General features: G+C 35.0%; 1 protein-coding gene across 1 annotated transcript; it reads right to left on the reverse strand.

Annotated features, from left to right (window-relative positions):
- Positions 1-1,206: 1,206 nt before the first annotated feature.
- Positions 1,207-18,622, reverse strand: LOC114363304 (protein takeout). Its single transcript, XM_028318987.1, has 5 exons — positions 18,457-18,622; positions 12,443-12,534; positions 5,740-5,888; positions 4,186-4,319; positions 1,207-2,381 (listed from the first exon to the last, which is right to left on the reverse strand). Exons 1-5 carry the CDS (start codon positions 18,509-18,511, stop codon positions 2,083-2,085), a joined length of 729 nt encoding a protein of 242 aa, XP_028174788.1. The 5' UTR covers positions 18,512-18,622; the 3' UTR covers positions 1,207-2,082.
- Positions 18,623-19,959: the final 1,337 nt, after the last annotated feature.

Genomic DNA, 19,959 nt, shown 5'->3' on the forward strand with positions numbered 1-19,959 from the left:
CACAAATCTGTATTGTATGATTAAATAATTATTGTACCGCCTATTGAATTCTAATTATATTATTATTTTATTCCATTTATTAACTTCCATACATCGGCAATAAGCGTGTAGCAATTCGTAGGAAAAATCGTAGCATCGTCTCGTAGCATCCTCGTCCCGTAGGACTAAGCTACGGCGCGCTACGAAAATTATAGCCCTGAAATTATAAGTTTTGCAACGTCTTAAAATATGAGTTTTATAAAGTAAGAAATTATTTATTTATTTATTTATTTGTAGTAAATAGTAAGTAACTTAAATAAAAATACTTCTAACAATCGTCTTTCTTTTAAGTGCATCCAAGGTTTTATTATAAGAATCGATATTATAATAACACCATCTAGAGGCAAAGCTGAAAACTACACTCTAAACAACAAATAAGTGATTCTCAATGGCGCAATTGACCTTACAGGGAAATCACTATTACAGTTCTACTAAATTCTAATAGATGGCGATGCTATTATAACAAGAATGTAAATAAGATCAATTTTCCACATTACATTGGCACAAATAAACCCCAGAGGGTTGATTGACATATATATTTTATGCTACACGTTATATAAGATATTCATAATATTAATAACATTGCGGCATCATTTCTTCTGTACGAGATTTTGCCCATTTAATATACGTAGTAGGAATGTAGTACTTATTATTATTCTGTGGAAGTATCTTCGTTTTCGATTTTGGAACGCTCAAATTTTGACGTTTGTTTTTACAAACTTTATGTAAGAGTAGGCGCACACCGTTGATTTGTCGGCCGATATTTTAGTCGGGCAGCTGATCAGTATGGGCATGTATGGGAGTGCGCACACTACGCCGATTCGATTTGGCCGATTCTTCATACAATTTAAAATCACGCCCATACTGATCAACTGCCCGACTAAACTATCGGCCGACGAAAAATCAACGGTGTGCGCCTACTCTAACTCATCATCTCGTTCCATTGTTTTAGCCAAAATATGCCCACTGAACAAATGTATCCCCCACGGAACTTCATTTTATGAGTTCTCTCATCTTATACTATCATACTTATATTATATTATTTACATATAAAAATAAAACAAAATATTTGTAGAAAAAATTTAATTGTCTTTTTATCTTACACGACACCTTAAATTACATAGGCTCTAAACCCATAGACCCTCAAAATTTACACTTATGTTTCAGTCACATTTAATTTCACTATTTGTAATGTTTGTTTTAACAAATGAAAATTATGAATCTCGGTCAGCTGGTTTCTGTGAATTTAAAGCATCTACTAAAATAGTATTTACAAACCTTAGAGTATTGAAAATCAAGATTCAATCCAATGAAGTAATTCAAGTAAGTCATATTATTTGGTATTAAAAAAAGTATAAAATAATTGTAAATCCAGATCAGCTAAATTCTAACAAAACGTAAATTAAAATGAGCATTTTTACAGATCACAATTTTAATAATTTGTGATTTAATAATCATTTACAATTTTGATACTTTTTACTCAATTTATATTTCTACTAAACTTTTATTATTTCTACTTGATTGGAAAAGCTATTCTGGATCCTAAAAGATGGAAATTTCCAAAGAAAATACACGGTGTTAGAATTTACCTAAGCGTAAAATAGAAAAGTATCATGTTGTCCTATTACCCCTTCTACTATTTGCTATGTAACACATTATTTACTTTGCCAATATCTCATAAAATATATGAAACATCAGAAATAAAGTAGTTAAATATGCAAAAGTGTTGCACTCAAATTTTTAGACTTTAAAATTATTAAAAAAAAGAGTAAGGTAAAGTGATTTGTAATTTATACTTATAATAATAAGAGACTCTAAAGCTGAAGACATTATTATTAATAATTAACTTTTTACGCATAAAAAAGTATAAAAACTTACGAACTAAACTATCATAATTCATACAATTAAGTCTTAACTCCTTCAAGAATGACAATCCCGTGTAAAAAATACTATCACATTTCGGTTGATCTAAAGACCTAACGTGTACTATCTTATAATTAGCATCAAAATCACAAGAGATGTTATAAACTAGAATGCCTTCGATCACGGGAACAGTTCTTTGTATGTAAACTTGGATGTTATTTTGTTTGCCATTTCTGTGAAGAGCTCCCCAAGGCTGCGTTCTAGGACCGGACTTATTTCTTGTAGGAAGACGTTGGAATTTTCGTTGATTACTCGGTTGGTGGCAGGCCCGAGCACTGGATCGCCGTCGAAGAGGTTGGTGAGCCAGATTGAGGATTGACCAACACGCAGCTTGACCCTGAAGGGGTCGAACTGGAGATATTCTTCTTCTCCTCTCATTTCCTTGTGCCCTCTCATGGTGACGTTACACGCGTAGTCCTCTGGAATTTGACAAAGTAAATATGTAGTTATATTCTTTAATTAATTAAGTTAATCGTATTAATTTGACTGTATATTTGACGTCTCTGCAAAAAATATCGTGCCAAGTATTCAGGTCTATTTATTATAACATAATATGACCGGTATTTCTTAGAAAATATAGACTCGGCTCATGGAGTTAAATCTCTATGGTAAAACCTTTATGGTTTGATATGCGGTTGCCTATATTTTCTGCCTGCCTGTAACCTACCTGCGCCTATTTTAAATGTGTTTGTATTCACGAAAGTTGAGTACCTTATTAGGTAAACATTTAATAAATATAATTGCACAACATATTTTTTCCATTATGTGCTAGTGAGAATCATCACTTGGAGATTACTTTACATCTACGACTATTATAGGTACATTCTCCCCTTTTCCCTCCCTCTTTTTGTCCTCTTGCAGCAACAAGCCATATTAATGAGCAATATTCCTCGCTTACATAAGCGGCGGCCCAGTACCGATGTGTTGACCGCGATGTCGTCAATATGAAGCCATCTACCGAAACTAGGGCTGCTAAACGTATTATTCTTGCCATTTCTCGAAATATTTAACTTTCCCCCGGGACAAAATTAGCCTTTATTGATTGGGTTCTAAATGGCGGTTATACCGTAAATCCTGGCTATGAAGAACTTGCGGTGGAAACGAGAGGTGGGAATAGTCCCAAATATCTCCTGCAGCTTCTAAAAGTTAACGTAAGTTGTAAGGTAAGTTGTAGACCCTTAACTTTGAACTGATTTGGGAACGGGGTGTTAAAAAATACAGCAGAATTCCTGAAATTATACATTCGGCACTTTCACGATACGTTTTCCGGGTAGAAGATTACGTGGTATTTAGCTTCGTGATAGTTAAATACAAGATTATGGCCTTATTACAAAAAAGTGGAACGCGCGTTGAACAGTCTTGTACATTATAATGTTCACCACGTAAAATAAGAAAACAAGAGATACACAAAAAAGAGAGAGAAGGCACAATTTAGTGTTTTCACTATAAAGTGATAAATATTTACACCCATTATAAGATATAATATGAAATGGCTTGTAGAGCCCAACATCAAGACTGGATCTTTGTATGTTTATGTATTTTTGGTAGCCCTATGTGAGTCATGCGCAACGCGGAATGCATTGGTTTGCGGTAAATCACTTGACTCTACATTTCACGTGTTTGTTCTGGTTTACGCCATTGGATTCATCAATGTATAGTTTTAAATATAATTGAGCTGGCGCGTATTCAAATAAGAATAAAATTACGTCTACGATACACAACGTTAACATAACATTATGTATTTATCTTCTTCCATAGTGAGCTATAAGGTCACAACCTTAGTGTCTAAATAAGTAAACCCCCATGGAGGTATTTTAAGCAGGGAATCATAGGTATATTTATCGGACATTCAAGTCAATTAAATCTCACCAAACGAAGACATAAGTAATAATTGTACTTTTCATATTTGTGTCCCACTTGGAATTGAACCTTCCGTCGAGGGACGCTCTCTTAACACTGAACTTCGGGGATATGCTTTTATTTCAACATCTATCTAAACGGTTTCAATAAATCCAAAAAAATAAAGAAATATAGCTTTCTTCTTCTTTTCAGCCAAATGCAGTCCACTGCTGGACAAAGGCCTCTCCCCCAAGGATTTCCACAAAGACCGGTCCCTCGCCATCCGCATCCAGGCACCTCCCGCGACCTTCACCAGATCGTCTGTCCATCTAGTCATAAATTTACCGGTAATTTTTTAGAATAAGTATTATTAAGTATACTAACTGAAGGTGCCAGTGATGTTCCCTCTGCCCTGAAGCCGTAAGAGCAGCACCTGGATATCCATCTTGTATTTCCCGGTGAAGTCCAGTTTGGGCAGTAGCAATTTGAAATCAAATCGGTTTTTATCCAGGTCAGACCTGAAAATTACAAAAAAATATTCTGAGGAAGTTTTTCTGCAAAAATGCGAACAGTGATCGTAGCTACTCGTAGTTAGGGTTACTATTTATTTTTTACTTTGATAAATAAATTCTTTGGACTAGATCAATGACTGGTAGGTACAGTATCATCACGTTGTTTACGAACGTGACTTAACTTCTTAGTTATAGTAGGGACGATAATAGCTCATCGAGCTCAAAACTGTGGAGTCCTATCTCTTTGTAATAGAGCCTATTTTTCAACAAAAATGTAGAGTCTGATGTGCTGTCGACTTAGGCTGAGTCCGCACTGCGGCTAAACCGCCGCGGTTTTTAACCGCTTTATTTTATAACCAAGTAAAATTAATGCAAGCCTCCGCACTGCGGCTTTTTCCCGCGTATACGTTTCGAGCGGTCTCGCGATTCGGCGGTTTACCGCTTGCGGGAAAAAACCGTAGTGCGGACTCAGCCTTAGTGTCGTCTATGATTCCACAATGATCCATTAAAATAGGTCTTGTCAATCCACCCACGTAGATTTTACTTAACATTCGGGCAGCATCCTCATCTGGATTCATGGCAACGTGTTCATGAAGGCTGCGTGTGGCAAACATGGATAATACAGGTGCTATTAAAGTAGTATTTACATCTCTTTGAATAAAAGCATTAGCAAAGTTTTAGATTATAAAGCATGATGTGTAGATTCATGCATGAACTATACTCATAGTAATTCCTTTGTTTTCTATATTGTGCTTCCTACTATCCTGAATGATTGCGGTTTATAAGCTCATCATTATTTTGGATGAAGAAATTCTTTACAGTTTGGCCGCCATTGAAACACTATTAATGAAGATTAAGTAATCTCGGTAAAGAGTTGACTATCCTGGAAACAACTACTACAACCCGGTCATGTTAACTGCGCACCAGGCAGCCGTGACGTCACATCGCCGCTCTGGTACGGAAAGGGGCGAACGCGGGTAAGTACGAGGGACAGTCGCATTCCAACTGCTCAATTAGCTCGATCGGGTTGTAATTCAATCAGATGAAAAATTCGGAAGATAAATAACAGATAAGGTAAACCTTAGAATGCGATATGATCATATCCAGCTCCATGAGACCCTGGGAAAAAGCAAAGGCTTACTTACTTTAGCTTTAGCTCGCAGAATTGCTAAAATCAAGTGGCAGTGGGCGGGGCACATAGCTCGTAGAGACGATGGCCGTTGGGGCAGAAAAGTTCTCGAGTGCACCGCGACCGCGGGCCGGAAGACGTAGCGTGGGCAGGCCTCCCACTAGGTGGACCGACGATCTGGTGAAGGTCGCAGAGCCTGGATGCGGGCAGCGCAGTACCGGTCATTATGGAAATCCTAGGGGGAGGCCTTTGTCCAGCAGTGGACGTCATTTGGCTGAAACGAACGAACAAACTTACTTTAGTTCCTCAATGATGAAGTTGCTAGGTCCCCGAACTTTGACGTCGTTGACCACAGCCGTCAGCTTGGCGCCTTGAGGCCCACGCGCCAGCGCGATCTGACCCAGGCTAAGCGGCTCCAGCCCTGGCACATCCAGCTCCGGGATACCCTGGAAGGCATTAAGGTTGACGTTAATAAGGCATAAAAATTTTGAGATCTGGATTTTTATAACAAAAAAAACTCATAAAACTCATTTATTTCTGCAAATAGGCTTTTAAAAAGCACTTTTACACGTCCCAATATTAATCCTACCACTGCTTAACGTTTTTATTAATTTATCAAACGATTCTTGAACGTACTGTTGTGATGGTGCTTGTGTTCAAATTGAACCAACTGTTTAATAAATCATAAAGAAACAGTAATCTACCTCGATATTTTTTGCGGACAAATTATATTTTGCTTCGGAATCACTATTAAACAATTACATACAGTACAATAAGTAAACGATGTACTTAGTTGTTACTATTAAATTGACTTCGTCAAAAAATTCCTAAAGCATTAGGTTCAGAAATCACATAGTTCACATATGCTCACTAGTAACCAGTTTTATGGTTTAAGGATTAGCATTTAGATACTGTGGCGTTAGATAGTTAACATTTAAACAACCTTCGCGTTCGTTCAGCATCTGCAAACTTCTGAACTGCAATCTTTAAGTAGTGTTAGTAAAATCTATTTATTATGTTTGGGAAATGTTGGGATATAAGGTTTTATTTGATAAATCAGATTGCAAAACCATCATCATTCTACGAGAAATCTTTTAAGAAACTTCATACTATGAGATGTTAATTATTCTAAATCAACGAACGAACATACCTACATTTATTACTGGAATACATTTAAAAAAATGGAGAATTTAACTAGTCTAAATATTAGACTTTTTACGCAGGTTAACAAGTTTGTCGCTGTACCTACTCATACTTTTTTTGATTAAAATCTCACGGAATTTCATATGATAACAAGTCAAGGCATTATTTACTCACCAAAGTTTAAAAACCAATATTAATATAATCAATGAGCATAAGAATTATGTTATGATTAAATTGACAATTATAACCGCGTTATTTTTTATGTTTATTTTTAAATGTATTTACATTTATGAGTTCAGTGAACTACCTAATACCGATCTCTATTATTTATTAGGGTTAGTTTCAAGTTTTGGCAGTGTCAATGTCACGTTCACGTGAATCAATGACATTATATTTTTCACCAAGGCTGTGATCTTCTCCAATACACATGAAACACTTTGATTCCTATACAAACCATACATCACCAACCATAATTTAAACGACATAATAAAGTAGCAAGAATTTAATAAAAACATTAATTTGATGACATTTTTACATACATGTCATATATTTCGACACTGTGACATTGACACACTTTCAAATCAGCAGCAGAGCAAATATCTCCAAAACACTCCTGTAACTGCTGGCCGAAGGTCGAGTTTCGTGTACAATCCTTGCATTTGATTATTGTGTACATAGAATACTAGCTTTTCCCTCCGGCTGCGTTTGCATAAATCTGTTTCTTCTATAGTTATTTTTCGACCTAACTAATAAGGTTACATCGGATTTGTGTCTGGTGCATTTTTGTAAAAATGCAAGTTTGTTAAACTTATTTTTAGTTACTTGTAGCAACTCTTTTAGAATTTCCAGGACCATTCATTCAGTTTAACCCTTAATTACGCGCATAAAGAAACTTACATAACTGCTCGCATGGGGTCACAGATGACCCCAAATTGTATGAGTAGTTTTTAATACATACTGAAATTTTATAAGTAAATGAACTATATTATTATAAAAATGCTTTATTTATTATTTAATGTCTATAGGTAATAACATGAATTTCTCACTAATTATACAAAAACAAGCTAAATTAAAATAATTGTCAATAATTAACAATTTGTACTTAGGTATACTGAGATCATAGGTAATATTAGTATTTTTTAGGAACTCTCGGAATCATTCTTGTTGCACTGTTGACAGTATATTTCAGAGTGATCATTGCACACAAAACTTGTACATTTCTTGCATTTTCGATTCACTTGATTGTGCGGAGGATTGCTCGATCTCATTAGCGCTATCATGATCACTTTTTGTTATTTCATCTAACTCTGGCTCAGAACTCGACCCTCCAACTTCTTCTTCATCAGAAACATCTTCCAACCATTGCACAATTTGCTATTTTTTCCTATCTCTACTAACTCTGAAAAAAAAAAGACAAAGTAGTAGTAAAACTGAATTTATCAATATTTTTATTGTTTAGAGCTGTAAAAACACATTTATAACAAACATTTATTAACTGAATATACAATAACACAAATATTATTCATAATACACAAAATAAATACATAAAACAAAAAACTTACCTCTTCCAAAAAAGTTACGTAATTACTCGCATGGGGTCACCACTCAAGAGCGCAGCGACGCATCCTTCCACTCCCGTGAATTAGTCGCTATCAAAATACAAACTAAGACGTGTTTTATGAAGCTACTGGGGGCGCGGAGAAAATCGGGCCGCGCCAAGTGCTTCATTTTTGAATCCGAAAATGCTTTGACCCCATGCGACTAATTAAGGGTTAAGTGTCCAATAAATTAAATAAAAAAAACAAAAAAAAATATTCCAAGACTTCCCAGACACAAGAACAGTTATTCAAACGAGTGTTTAAAGTGTTATCGATTGAAAAACGACATAAGTTTAATACGATAGAATAAGTAGGTACCTACTCGATATTAGCATTTTCAATAACTATAGAAAATATCATTATTTTTGTCACCCCTACTCAATTTTCCCAGACCATTATTATGGTGATAATAGAGAATAATGGCATTATAAATCAATTGCCATACAAAAAATTGCTCAATTAAATTTTGCAATACAACAACACACGTCGCATTAAAACCATGAATGAAATTGTACAACACTTAAATTGCTGAATGGGCCTATTGATAAAATTTTAAAACGTAAATAACTTCATTATTTTTGTGCAACAAAGTATTGCTACATTAAATTCCGTAATAACTTATAGAGAATTAGAAATTGCCTGTGTCCAAGGTCGGAAATTCAAATCGACTCAATTATCAATTCGATTCTATACATTTTCATAGGTACTGAACTATAGGTACAGGAAGATTAATAACTCTATTTATTTTATGTCTTTACTAAGTTAGACAATGTAAATATTAACACGTTTTACTCGTAGCTAATTTACTACTCGAGGTTAAGCGTAAGTAATATACACTATTGGATTACAAAAATCAATTAATAAAATAAATAAATTGTTTTACACATTTATCAATCTTACAGTTATGTGCTGACACACGTATATTCTTCTGTATTCTTCCGATTAAATTAGTTGCGAGTTTCAAGACAATTAGCTGTCCCCCTGGACTACTCAACCTTCACTGGTTGGGTTTCATTGGAGGCCAAGCTGTAGATCCTGGCTATAAAGCAGTTGAAAGTGTGGTGGGATAAGTCCATTTATTGAATTAATAAGTTGTTTGTTTATACTAACATTTCAAAATAACTAAGTCAGTCATAAAACTTTAATAACATAAATAAGATTTAGAGGGATGTTTCCTGAGTAAACTTATCAAAAAATACTCGACACTTATTTTTCACTTTTTCAAACTAATGAAAATTTAAAAAGATAAATCACGCCAAAGTTCAAACGAAGAGTCCCGTGACGTCAAGGAGTGCTTAAAAGTGAAGCACTTAGTGACGTCACACTTACTAGTTTGATTGACAAATAAAAAGTACGTGTCCAATATTTTTTTGATAATATAATTGACGGACTAAAATATTTTTGTAGGAAACTAGCCTTGTTGTTGGTTTTCCAATGAAATGTTAGTTCTTGAAATGCGAGTAAACACCTGCCACTTATCAATATGGTAGGCGTTAGCACTTAAATTAATAACAACTACGTGCCTCTAAGGGTCTACGATAGCAGTAAACAAATACTCAAATGTATGACGAATCTGTAAAGCATCCTATCAGTAAAGAAAAATGTATATAAGACCCATGGAGGATTGACAAGGAATTTAGTTGAAGAAAAATGGGGTGGTGTAGAGCGCTACTTGTTATCTGCGTGTGCGCATTGCAGGTAAGAACAATATATTTCTGTGTCAAATCTTACGCACGTATTCACAAACATTAATATGAGGTATCACAGTGCGCGTGGACGCACAGAGTGACACACAGACCAATCACAGAGTTCTATTCAACGCTGTGCGTTCGATTTGCTGCTTCACTTAAGGAAGCATCGTTTGTGAATACGGGTGTTAGTCTTACACTGTAGGCAGAATAAGTAAGGAGTGATATTGTTTTTCTTTTTATTATTACAATAATCATGTCGTATATTTTGGTCTATAAATTTGGGTCAGATGACTTTTAGAAATGCATAAATATACTAAGTGTGGTAAGCATCCATACATACTCATATTTATTCTTCAATGCCCCATAAATTGGCACATAAGGGGAACTAACTATCATAAGGCATTCTCTGCCAGTTAGCCCATCACAGATAATTTGTTTATTTTATTTATTTATTTTGGGAAGACCAGGGTTTACATAGTTAGTATAAATCATTATTATATTGTCGTAGTAGTTCTCGCAATTGTAGTTAATTTAATTACAATTCAGTCTCGGAGCTCGCAATTGCAGTTAATTTAATTACAATTGGTTAAATTCAACGTCAATTATTTTTTATTTCAGTTTCAATACTCTCAAACGCGAGTGTTGGTTAAGCGAGCTGCAGGTATAGCAAGTGCTACGCCATATGCAACTAATGAAGCTGCCAGTTCCCATGGAAGTGTGTCAAGTGAATGCACAAACTGCATGCGCGGCAACAGGCAGCGCAGAGGCGCCGTTTATACCGCAGCTCCAAACAGACGATTTGTCCCAAAAACAACCAGCATAAAAATTCCACTCACAGGCCCACACCACATCATCTCGGAAATCGGTATATCTGTAGATAATACTGGTATACATAAAATAAAAATTGTGCCATCTCAAATAAACGAAACAAATGCCGAGGAGACTCCAGACTCATCTAAAGAAGATTCTTATGACGACTCAGTTCCAACTGAGTCTACTAGTACCTCAATGGCTAACAGTGCAGCCAGTGGAGATGGTGCTAACGCCCAAGTAGGAACGATAACATTTTTAGACACAAAATTAATCAAGACTGACGCTGAAAGCATGACTGCTTCCAAAGCAAATTCCAAAGCAAACGGTTCGAATGCTTCTGCAGAGGCAACAGCACTCAGTGCAAGTAATTCCACGACGGAAACTGAGGAAACCAATTCGCTAAGTATATCAGCGGCCAAGGCTGCATCAGGTAACGGCACAGTTGTAACTTTCACCTTTGCGTCTTCGGATCAAGATGTAGATCCTGATAACTGCACTGACACCGGATCAAGTGAATCAACAGCGAGCAGCCAAGCTAGCGGTAGTAACGCAACTTCCGAAGCCGCTTCAGTGACTCTATCAAATGTCAATACCACGGTCACAGATAGAAAAGCAATAACCGTATCGGAATCAGGTGCAAGTGCGGACAATGATGGAGCAACTGCATCGGCTGACACATCAGGCACTGCTGGGAAAAGTGAAACCGGCTCGTATGCGAGTGGTATGGCATCTGGAGAAAACGCGAAAGCCCACGCTTCCACATTCACTTTAGCAGATACAACTGTAACAAATACAGATACGAGTACTTTAAGTACATCTGCTGCAAAGGCTCAAGCAGATGGAGACAACGCTAGTACAACAGCAAAGGCTGGAGGACATTCGTCTCAAGGTAAATCAGATACCTCAGCCGATAGTGAAGCAACTGGAGATAAAACCTCAGCTCAATCAATCTCATCAAGTGTAACTAAAACGCATACAGATACTTCACACACACTGTCTATGAGTGCATCGGAAGCTGATGCACAAACTGACAATGGTACTGCCACAGCTACAGCTGGTTCAGCATCAGAGACAGGTGATTTGTTTGATGTAGAACGTACAGTGGAAGACACACCCACTGACAGCACTGTAATAGAAACACCTACAGATAATGATGAAAATTGTGACGATGCGAACACAGATGCGGAAAATAAAAAGGAATTAGAGGAATTAATTGCTGAAGCCGAAGAAATATTACAACCCGTTTTAGAAGGTGAACCTGTTGAAATGGCGGACGATTGTGACACAGAGACGACCAAAAGCACTGACGATGAAGAAGATTGTTGATGACTCTTCCATTATTTAAGAAACTAACATACTGTTACCAATTTAACAAATAGGTAATAACAATTTAACTAAAATTCTTTATTCACTTTGTTAACTGATTGTGACTTTTAATGATAAGTTAATACATGTCATAGATAGTTATTATAAGTGATAAATATTGATAGCTAAGTAGTTTCATTTGGATCATCTCAACGTCATTCTAAAAGTTTAATGTATATGATAATACAGTGAAATTAAATGCATAATACTTATCTTACGCTTGTTCATATGACTCAATGACGAAATTGTCCAACTATATGGTACCTATTGTTTCTTGGTCATATTATTACTATAAACTGATTTGATAGGATTTGGTTTTATTTGATTTAAGTATAATAATTTCAATTTGTAAGCATGCCGCACAATACCCTGTATAATATTTATAGTTACCTTAATCATTTTCGGACGAAGCTCCTCCACTGAGTTCATGATGCACTTGTCCACGTTAGGATCATTTCGTGGACAGACCTTTATGTATGAAGCTGTAACAAAAAAAACGAGTTAGTAATTAATTCATCACGTAGTTACAAGATTTAAAACGTAAGATTCCTAACACACTTCAGTTGGCTTGGATAAGCACGAAAACTACACGTGAGTTATATTTTACGTTATCAGTATATTGGTATTGGTTAGATATAAGATTGTTGGAGTCATTTGACTTCGAAGCGCTGGGTTCAATTCCGTAAGACCCACCTAGTGTAAATGCCGTCTACACAAAAAACTCGCCGACCCGCCAACATGAGTCGTCGACATTTGACATCTTGTCAAAGGGCTTGGTGTGATAGAACCCTTTATGTCACTGTGTAGGTATATTATGTACCCAGCTTAGAAGGCATGTCGAATACAATTACATTAAAGGACTTGATTTCGTTTTCAACATGCATGTAGATTGATGTTTCTTAACCTACAATCATTTTTTTAAACTGCGATCTCCAACCCGCCTTCCAAGCGTGAGGATTATGGCAAAACCCTCCAATATAGTTGAGGAGGCTCATAGTCCAGCAGTAGGCTCTTATGATGATGATGCATGTAGAGTCAATAGCTACAAAATTGTCTCACTCATTACCTCTTCCGATTACTGTTAAATAATCGAGAAAGTTATCGATAATACCAAGTCTTTAATATTGATCGCATTTAATGCGTCATTTGCGAAACGTAAAAATATAAGGATCGAGGTAAAACTTGAGTTTTACACACTTGAGTGTGGTAACATAGTACGCATGTAAGTGCTGAATGCACGAGTGAGGGGTGCCTTGCGTAACGCACGCCGCGTTCTGCGCAGTGCGTTGCCGTTTGACTTTGACTTTGAAGATTTTGGGGCATCAACATCAGCATAATTAACCCTGATTTGGCTAGCTTTAACGCTTACAAACTTTTTTGAAAAAACGAACAAACAAAACATTATTGTTTGCTCATAAACATGTACACTGAATTCCACGCAACGGATATATCCTACTAATATTATAAATGTGAAAGTTTCTGTGGATGTCTGGATGTCTAGATGTCTGAATGTTTGTTACTCTTTCACGCAAAAACTACAGAACGGATTTTGATGAAACTGTACAGTTTAATTGTTTATAGCCCAGAATAACATATAGGCTATAATTTATGACGATCTGTGACAAACTAAATTTCACGCGGGTGAATCCGCGGGCAAAAGCTAGTGAAAATATAATATTACATAATTATTATATTATAGATACTTATATAATATTATTACTTTGAAAAATAAATATTTCCAAAAAAAGATATGCTCTATTTTAAAAATCTCACCAGGAAATCGCATGAATAGATTTACATTTGTTTTGATTAAAAATAACTTTAAAAATATAAGTTTTATAGAAATCAAAATAGCTTTAAACTTAAATTTCTTTTATGACTTTAACGGACGGCACAATTTTTCTGTTCTATCCCATCATAATCATCACATAATGTAGTTTTAAAGAGAAACCTGTAACTGTGACGGTGTGTTTGGCGATAACTTACTAAAAACAAGTTTTTATATAACCAGGCTCTCTTAAAATGTTATTTTAAAATGTGCATTCTTTTCTTAATCAAAAGTGCATCGAGTGATAGTGATGACGCTGGATAATCCAGCTTTCGCGTCAGACTGGTCGCTGCGCACGAGTTATGTCACTGAACGTTACATGCATCATATAATTCATATACAGAACGAACTGATAAACGTTTTCTTTTTGGAAACTGCCGTGCATTCACTACGATACAAAAAAAAACATTTAATTCCTTCTAATAGGCTTTTAAAAAGCGTTTTTATACGTCTCGAGACGCGTTGTGTGCGCGCTGCCTACGAGTATCACTGCATAGTTAGATATTATTCTCCTTATAAAGCATAAAAAACAGTAAATACCATAAGAATAGATCTAATTAAATTAAAGAGCAAGCAATAGCTAGATCGAGAACTAATTGAATTGTGAATGAGATAAAAACTGTACCACTTCCTCGGATAATGTTAATTACTGATTCTGAGAAAACAGCGCAAAAAAACTACATCACCAATGGATTAATTGATATCATACTCGTACTAATCTTAAAGGACACATGTCGAAATACCTCATAATGTCAACATTCCCACAGCCCTCTAACACGTTATGTACCTTATAAAAAATACCTCTATAAATACACCACAGGGTTAACGTACAAAACTTTTCCATGCGCAAACGCCGAGCCCATAGCGGCTAGGGTTGCCAGATGGTCGTGATTTAACGGAATTTTCCCGAAAAACAACTTCATTTTAGTGATTTCAGCACTTGGCATATAACAATAATGTTTAATTTTGTTATTTTTTTTTGTTTACTTAACAGTTGCATCTTTATCTTAGGCCGTTCGATTTTTATTAATTATAATTTAATTTTGTGGTTTTTGATATACATGAATAGGTACTTTTATTGCTTCTCCCGACCAAAGTCCCAAAATCTGGAAAAAAACTTGAATTTCCCACCGATAAGTAGAGCTATTTGCTCTGGCAACCCTAAGCAGAGAGAGACTCGTCACAAGTATCGCAATCGTTCTGCAATCGCTTCCCAACGCAACATGCGTTTTGACACATACAGGCTATACCTATTTACGAGCAAAAGTATGGAATCACCCTCTTGTATTTTATCTGAAGAACTCAATTATTATCTATTAGCGGCCCACCCCGGCTGCGCACGGTTGCAATGGAAATTCCCGGCTTTACTCTTCTATAATATACATGTTTTATACCCATAAACCTTCCTCTTAAGTCACTTTATCTATTTAAAAAAACTGCATCAAAATCCGTTGCGTAGTTCTAAAGATCTAAGCATACATAGGGACAGACAGCGGAAATCGACTTTGTTTTATACTACATATGTAGTGATGGTATCAAGTTAAACCTTTAAACTGGTATCAATTTGAATTGAATCTTCATAGTCATTTAATTCTAAAGAGCACTCGAAAAGAATGGGGTGATTTAATACTTTTGTTCGCGAGTGTAGTTCTATTCTATCATTAATACCGCTTTTCAATGTCTAATATCTAGAGCCTTGGTTAGTGAAAATTCGTCCGGCTTTAACGTTCTAACATCAAGTCTAACATCACAAGGCGATTTTAATTATTTTTTAATTACAAATTTATAAGTACTGACTCCATAATCTAATTCAAAATATAAATTGGGCATCATTTTATATCTGGGTTAAAACCTTGCATAGGTTATAATTAAGTGAGGCTTACTTTTCAATACCTTTAGATTTTAATACCAATTAAGGTAAATTAATTTCGAAATACTTCAAGGTTGTTTAAACTCCAAACGCTTTAAATAAGTCTCAAGCGTTTGTAAATAAATCATATTTGCACAACAAAGTTATGTTGAGGTCATTTAGTTTGCAGTGGTTTCGCATACTAACTTTTTAATATGATACTTGCTGTGTGTATATTTTTCTTGCAGGTCCTTGACTTAATATGAAAACTTACGGGATTTTTTTCACGAAACCAAAAAAACAATAGAACCAAAACAGTCTACGTTCTAGTGAACGAGTTATATCAGTTTTCCACTTGAAATTGGCACAAATAAACCCCAGAGTTTGATTGCCATCATTAAAGAAGAAGAAGACGAACACAAGTTTAAAATGTAATTTCCGTACTAAATGTCACTTTGAGCCATGTACCTATGTGTAGAGAAATATACGAGCTGTAACTACTTAGTAAGTACAACTATTTATAATAAAATCTACTTAAAAAAACCTACTTAGTAAGTACAACTATTTATAATAAAATCAAATATTTCATAAACAGAACCAAAGGATAACATCCGAAAATAAAATAAGAAGAAATATGTTTTTTTTTTTTTTTTAGTACAAAAGACATCAACGACGCACGTAAAAATCAACACCCAAGTTTTACTACTGAAGTTCCAATTTAAGCGTTGCATTTACATAGATAAAAGAAGCAGTGAAAGCAGATAGGTCATAGCAGGGATACATCCACTCGTCGTGCCCTTCAATTAGTTTGATTATTTGTCTTATTCAAATCTACCTAACGCGTCGGGCACACAGGCAGCGTAAGTGCGTGCATTACTTTTTATACAATTTGACTGTAATACAAGAGCATGTATGTCTTTTATGTGCAGGAGCCTTTTGTTATGCATAATAACTTTTAAAAAGCCCTTTTTCACGTCCCGAATAAATGGATATGCTACGGGATGGATATCCTACCAAATGCTACGGGACATTTTGTTAGCGTCTCTTTCAAGGGCTTACAGTACTATAAAAGGTTAAATATGTTTGTATTTTATACCCAATAAGTAGTGTCAAGCCGAAGCCCAGAGGTAGAGCATTACCTATCCAATGCTATCCAAATCCCCCCATGTATGTTCCGCGATTTTTGATAGTTTTCGAGTTATGATTTTATTAAATTTCTGTGCTTAGGCACTTTTTTGGTCTCTGTGTCGCGAATAGTCAAGTTACATGCCTGATTTTTTTATTATAATTAGATGAATACTAGGCCTAGCTGATTCATAAGTATTTACATCCATAACACGAATGTAAACTAAAATCTTGTATGTTGTAAAAAAAATCACAACTCGAAAACTATCAAAAGTCACGGTGATTTGGGTTCGACTTTTTGGTATAAACTTTTACAGCAAAACTCTTTTTCATCAAGATTGGTTGCATGCGGCCCTTGACACTCGTTTCGGACTCGATCCGATCAAAATCAAAAATATGTATTCATTTAGACCACAAGTGGCACTTGTGGTCTAAATGTGAACGTCAAAATATAGTAAATAATAAAAAAGATAAGGTAGCCCTTATGAGGCACTTTACATGTCTCCTTATCTTTTGGGCCCTACCATGCTACACGAACAGTTTGTATTAATTTTTGTTATTGCTACAAGTTTAATCATAAGAATTTATTTTCGTGCCGGCAAACTAATATCATACGTAAACGGAATATCAATTTCCGAGTTTCCCTTATTATCTTTAACGAGTCGAGACTTTTAATACTGCTTATAATTAACTGAATTGAACCGTTAATGTCAGAAATGGGATATCGTAAATCAAATATAAAATGTACCATATTATTTATAAAGGTTCATTACATCAACACTTAAAAACCCAGGCCTTGTTTTTAAACTTCATCATTATCTATTACTAATATTATAAACCTGAAATGTTTATCCCATTTATCGAGGAAGACTTCAGGCTATACAACATCATCCTACAGTCAATAGGGGCAGTATAGAAAATTGTTGCAGAAACGGGAAATATTAGGTATTCAAACTATTTTCACGCATACGAACTACGAAGTCGCGGGAACAGCCAGTTTACATATAAAAACTAATCTAAACGAATAATATTATGAATGAGTAATAATGCTTTGCGTGATCAATACTAGGATAGTTGATTATGAAGCAATTAAATTCACGCATTACTTACTTTAATTTCAGGAATTGATTAGAAAATGTTTATTGGAATTGAATTCATTTGTCGTAGACGTTAATCATTTTAATGATTTCTTGCTTCAATAAACATAGAGACTATTTTTCTATGCTAGAGTTAAGTGCTACTACTCGTAGGAACATTTAGCAATCTCAACTTTAGTTCATATTTCAAGGATAAGTGAAAAGTTGTTCCTAGGCGTGCAACTGCATCTCATGTAAAGGTGCAACTTAACCTAATCATTAGACTAAGGTTAGGCATTTGATTATCATTATGTTTATGAAATTGATACCTAATTTTTATATTTAAAAAACTTTCTTTTTCCAAGGCTTTTTATTATTATGTATACCAATTTTAAATGCAGTTAACTCTTACCAAAACAATTTCAACGCATACGCTACTCTATTAAGCAACCGCGGCATACTTCTAGTCAATTATCCAACTCGATGCTACAGAATCGGGTGTTCAATCTATATAAAAAGCACTTACGTATGTCGGCTGCAACGTACTGCAGCGTGAGCAGTAGGACGGTGGTTGTCAACATTTTGGACGGTCACAAGTTTGAGAACGGTCGAGACGGCCGGCCGGCGCGGACGACGGCGCGGTACTGGCCAGTCGACGCGCGCGCAAGGAGTAAGGACGCACGGGCCCTATCCCAATATAAAACAATAATTGCTCATTATACATACGCTTAAGTACAATTAATTGATACGATCAATCAACTGATCATCGACCCTTGCCTCATGTCCGCTCGATGGAAAGAACAAAGTGCTGTAGCAGTAATAGTAATTGGTTGATTTGTTTTTATTACTCTGTGATCAGCTGTAACCATATTTTTACAATTTATTTTTATTCTACCAATTATTTATTAGATAAACTTATTTTTGGTTTGAACATTACATAAAGCCTTCAATGAAAAATAACTGCTTCAGGCAGGATGCAACTGAAAAAAACTACTTTTACGTACTACATTACTTAGAAATCACGTGAGTGGTAAAAAGACTCTACTTCGCTTGAAAAAATCATAACTACATCTAAGAACTAAAAGACAATATTTAATATCTGTGCCCTTAATAACATCTGTTTACCCTCTTAAGTTTGTAATTACTTCAGTTAATGAACAGCCTTGACATCATTATTACGTAAAACAATAAATTTTCAGATGTAATAATAACAATTAGTCCTTAAATTGGCATTGCTCCCATTATAAACAATGAATTTTCCTGTCTCTACATTATTTTTTCCAATCAATATTGTAAAGAGCATCTTTTATTCTTAGAAAAAAAGACTACTAATTGAATATCACTTTCATGTTAAATCTCACTGAAAAATAAATACCCCAAAATGTTACAAGGATTGTCCTCAACCATGGTTTCCCAACAAAATGCGTTTTCTGCGTTAGAGTAAACCAAAATAATATCCTAATTCAATATGTAATATGACGTTCTTAGAGCGCTATAAAAATATCAACGAGCTGTGCCGTAGTGTAACATTTTTTAGGAGTAGGTAATTGGATTATTATACATTCTTCTATCAATATAATTACCTTTATAATCCGTACTTTTTCAACCCTACCCGGAATGTAAAATGTGAAATTATAAACTTTCATTTAATTGTTTCTTATAATTGAACATTTGCACGGAAATGAACTAAATATATTTTGCTCATAACGTTCTCTGTATTTCATTTGACATTAATATTAAACGTGATGTTTGTGGTCGAGGTAATTTATTTCTTTGGATGTAAAAAATATAACGAAAGAAACGCAGGAAACGACTCTATAATGACGGATAACATGTATTGTATACATGCCTACGTTTTGTTTCATATAAAATATACTTATTTTTTCCGATCAATCATAGTAATAAACTTTCAGGTTTTCGAGAACCAGACACTTTTCTTATTGTTATTTAAGGTTAATTTACTTTATTAACGTATAAAATCTTTATATTTTTGTTAAATCTTTAAAGATGTTCCAAAAAAAAGTCACTT

The sequence above is a fragment of the Ostrinia furnacalis genome, unplaced genomic scaffold (genome assembly GCF_004193835.3).
Source record: "Ostrinia furnacalis isolate ACB-3 unplaced genomic scaffold, ASM419383v2 OfSCF7056, whole genome shotgun sequence".
In the NCBI taxonomy this organism is placed as follows: Eukaryota; Metazoa; Arthropoda; class Insecta; order Lepidoptera; family Crambidae; genus Ostrinia; species Ostrinia furnacalis.

Coding starts and splice junctions, on each gene's coding strand:
- LOC114363304 (XM_028318987.1), bottom strand. CDS start 18,511: ATGTTGACAACCACCGTCCTACTGCTCACGCTGCAGTACGTTGCAGCC. Junction 12,535..18,456: donor GTACGTTGCAGCCGACATAC/GTAAGTGCTTTT, acceptor TTTTTGTTACAG/CTTCATACATAAAGGTCTGT. Junction 2,382..4,185: donor GAACATCACTGGCACCTTCA/GTTAGTATACTT, acceptor GTCAAATTCCAG/AGGACTACGCGTGTAACGTC.